Here is a 3,683-nt window from a genome sequence, read left to right on the forward strand (position 1 = left end):
AAATTTGTATAAAGTTATACACATACATTAGTGTAAATTGTTTTAGGTCATAATTGTAATGTTTTTAAATTAAAGTCAAGAGTAAATTTCTATTAAAAAAAAGTCAGTTTAATCTGAAAAGAACAGTGTTAATGCTGAATTTAAAAAAATATTGTTTAAATCTTCTTTTTTTTTTGTAATTTTCATGGAAAATTAAAATTTTTCTTTAAAAAAAGTAGAAATTTTGAGAAATGCTTCACAGTTTTTTTATGTTGTTCTTGTTGTGTGTTTCGTTAAGTTTTTAAAATGTTTACTATTTAAACAATTTATTATGTTGGACTTATAGATTGAAAACATAAACTGTTTTCATACAAATTATTATTTAAAATTAGAAAATTGTTATAAAATGCATTTTAATATCTTCTACTGCTATTGTTGTTGTTATAATTGTTATTATAACGATTATTTTGGGCATTATTCTGATAACGATTGCCTTGATATGATGAAGAGTTTTGTTGTGGATTCTGTTGTTGGTTATTATTTCTTTGATAATCACCGCCGCCGCCGCTATTATAGCCACCTCTACCATTACCACCACCATAATTGCCTCTATTGCCTTGATGATAACCGCGGCCACCACCACCACCATAACCACCTCTACCTCCTCCTCTATTGTTATTATTATTGTTATTATTATAACTATAACCCTGTTGTTGATAGTTATTTCTCTGCTGTTGCTGTTGGGGATTGCCCATAGAATTGTTCAACATACGATGACCACCTTGGGTAACATAGGCTTGCGGCATATTATGATTGAAACCTATGCGCGGTCTATAATTCGAACCTCTCGATTCGGGTGCCAAAATATTTGGTGGATCGATGGCATTTGTTAAACGCTCAGCAGGGAATATAAAGTCTTCAGCATAATGTGGATCACGAAATTTAACCGTAATAACATAATTTTCGGTTATATCGTACAGACCCATAATGGGTGAATGTAAAGTACCCTTTTTGGGTACATTTTCCTCCGATTCCAATATAGTACCTCTCATACCCTCAATTTCTATGGGTATCTCTGGTGTCTTTTTAAACGTTTTATTAGTGTAATGTAAAGACAGTGTCTTGTAGGCTTTATTGCCGCGTCCCACATAAAGTCTGCAGTTACCTTGTTTATTACGTTTAATCTCTTCTTCCGTTAGCAAACCATAATAGGGTTCTAAAGCTTTAAATAAACGTTTTTCATCCACAAATGGCAACAAGGCAACACCTTGCCAGGCAAATTTCTTGCCATTCAAATCAATTTTAAAATCTTCCGGATAGAAATCAATGATATCCGACTGTGGATCATGCATAAGCTTTGCCCAAGGTTCAGGAACATGTGAACTACTGGCAGCTGGAAAAACGCCCATCAATTGTTCCAATGGATTGAAAGGCTTAGAACCCTTTGGAAATTGTGTAGATAAACCGGCAATATTAACAAAATCCGAGGCAAAGGGTGCATAATGATATGGGAAATACCAATCCCAAGAGGCACATCCCTGATAGTAGTATTTGAGAACCCAACAAAGACCACGTACGTATTGTAAGGCCACTGAATAACGAAAATCTAAATTATCCTTGCCAACATCGAATTTTGATTCGTAATAACGATCCTTGAAACCATTTTCCCATAAACGCACCTTAAATTAACAATTACAAAAAAAAAAACATTTTAAAAAGATTACAACTAAAAGTTGTTATCTATCTATATATCTATTACTCACCTCATCATTTTTATATTCATCATCTTCATCATCCAAATTAGCCTGCGATGCAGTACGTTTATTGCCTTTACCTTGTTGATCATTTGACTGAGATGATGAAGCGGCATTAGTTGAATTTCTCAGATTAGCTGCCTCTTGTTTATAATTATCGATAAGGGGCAGTGGATTCGCACTGGCTTTACCTAATGGATTCAACTTGAATGATCCAGACTGTTCCATGACCGAAGCATTATAACCCTCTTCACGACGACGTTTAGCCTTTTCACGTTGCTTAAATTGTTGCTCTTTACGTTGACGATCCTTGAAAATTTGATCTTCAACATTGCCCAAATCTGTTAAAATCAATTGCACACTTTCCAAATCGACCTCACCGGAATTGGTTAAATATCCCCTGGTGCGATAAACACACTTCTTGTACAACTCTACTAGGCGATCAACGGCTCCTTCACGAATTTCCAATGAAGGTAAATGCGGCAAGAAATCGTTACCCACAAAGAAACACATGAAAACCCAATCGTCCAGAACACGTTCAAACTCGTATTTAAACGGTAAGTTAGGCATTTCCAGAGTTTTCTTCAAATACTCGCGCAATACACTCAGACGTACAAATATGAACTTAACTTCCGCACCAATAGGCACGTCAGGTTTAAAATTAGTCACATCATTGACACCAGCAGCATTAAGGCCCGAACAATCTTTCATTTCATGACCAAATTGACCGCACAATTCACAGGGTTTGGGTTTATTGGGTAAGAACTCTTCACGTATAATTGTAAAATTGGGTTCGTGGGTGGCCAGACCTAACATAATCAAATCAGCATCGGCACCACATAAAACATGTTGGGTATTGGGATCATGGTCAGGTTGTGAACGTTGTTTTCTTATGTAATCCATAATTTTGTGTTCACCTTCACCGGGCACATTGGCATCCGATAAGATCACCTTAATATTCTTCCAAGCTGGATTGTTATTCAAGCGATCGTGTACATAGTAGTGTAGACACTGACTCAAACGTTCCATGAATGGGGTGCCGGGAGTAATACAATTCGAATCGAAATGTTCTCCCTTTTCTTTCTCTGGTGGCAAAATGCAACCTTTAGCCGCCAACTCACTGCGTATTCTCTCAATTTCCATACGCTTTTCAACAGATTCCTTAGCTGCTCTAAATCTTCTAGAGCGCTGTTGATTCATTTTAGCTCTCGGCGCCACACCATCAATAGCCATGTACAACAACTTACGCGGCCTCACAATATTCATCAATCTGTCTATGCAATCAAAGATGGCTACCATCATTTCATCTTCATTTTTGGGCGCCGGTTTATCTTCTGGATGTGTACAAGGATGAATGATACCATTCATATCCAGATATAAATTATCAAATTCCACTCCATTCGGATTCGGTAATGTTCCATCGTCATAAATATTCTTATTGGTCTCCGGATCCACTTGTTTATTTTCCACACACTCTATTATAACACTGGGATATTTGCGGCTAAGCCAGCGAAAGAATGCTGGTACTCCCATACTTGTAGTTTTGCTCCTCCAATAGAGTGTTGACGATGACGAGAATAATGAACAGTTTTTAAAAACTGTTTTAAATTTTATTTGTTAAAAAACGTGTCTAACTTAACTATTTTCACTTGTTTTCCCAAATGCGATTACAATATAAAAGAGCCCTATGCTGACAGATATTAACGACGGCGGTGGCTGCCACTAAAAAACGGCGTTGACTGTAAGCCTGCTGGGTTTTCAACTACGTTTAGTTTTTTAATTTACAACGTTTTTAAATAAAAACCGAATCGAAAGATTAAAAAGTGGGATTTTTAAAGTCGAGATAATCTCGAAACTAGAGTAGGAAAGCTTTGTTATACAACTCATTTTCACAATTTACAACGTTTTTAAATAAAAACGGAATCCGAGAGATTAAAGAGTGGGATTTTG

At 36.2% G+C, this 3,683-nt stretch overlaps 1 protein-coding gene across 1 annotated transcript; it reads right to left on the bottom strand.

Annotated features, from left to right (window-relative positions):
• LOC111678686 (5'-3' exoribonuclease 2 homolog) lies at positions 1–3,424 on the bottom strand. The gene is made up of 2 exons (XM_023440103.2): positions 1,743–3,424; positions 1–1,658 (listed from the first exon to the last, which is right to left on the bottom strand). Exons 1-2 carry the CDS (start codon positions 3,264–3,266, stop codon positions 393–395), a joined length of 2,790 nt encoding a protein of 929 aa, XP_023295871.2. The 5' UTR covers positions 3,267–3,424; the 3' UTR covers positions 1–392.
• Positions 3,425–3,683: the final 259 nt, after the last annotated feature.

This window comes from Lucilia cuprina, chromosome 2, assembly GCF_022045245.1.
Source record: "Lucilia cuprina isolate Lc7/37 chromosome 2, ASM2204524v1, whole genome shotgun sequence".
NCBI classification, from domain to species: domain Eukaryota; kingdom Metazoa; phylum Arthropoda; class Insecta; order Diptera; family Calliphoridae; genus Lucilia; species Lucilia cuprina.

Coding starts and splice junctions, on each gene's coding strand:
- LOC111678686 (XM_023440103.2), bottom strand. CDS start 3,266: ATGGGAGTACCAGCATTCTTTCGCTGGCTTAGCCGCAAATATCCCAGT. Junction 1,659..1,742: donor ATGAATATAAAAATGATGAG/GTGAGTAATAGA, acceptor TGTTAATTTAAG/GTGCGTTTATGGGAAAATGG.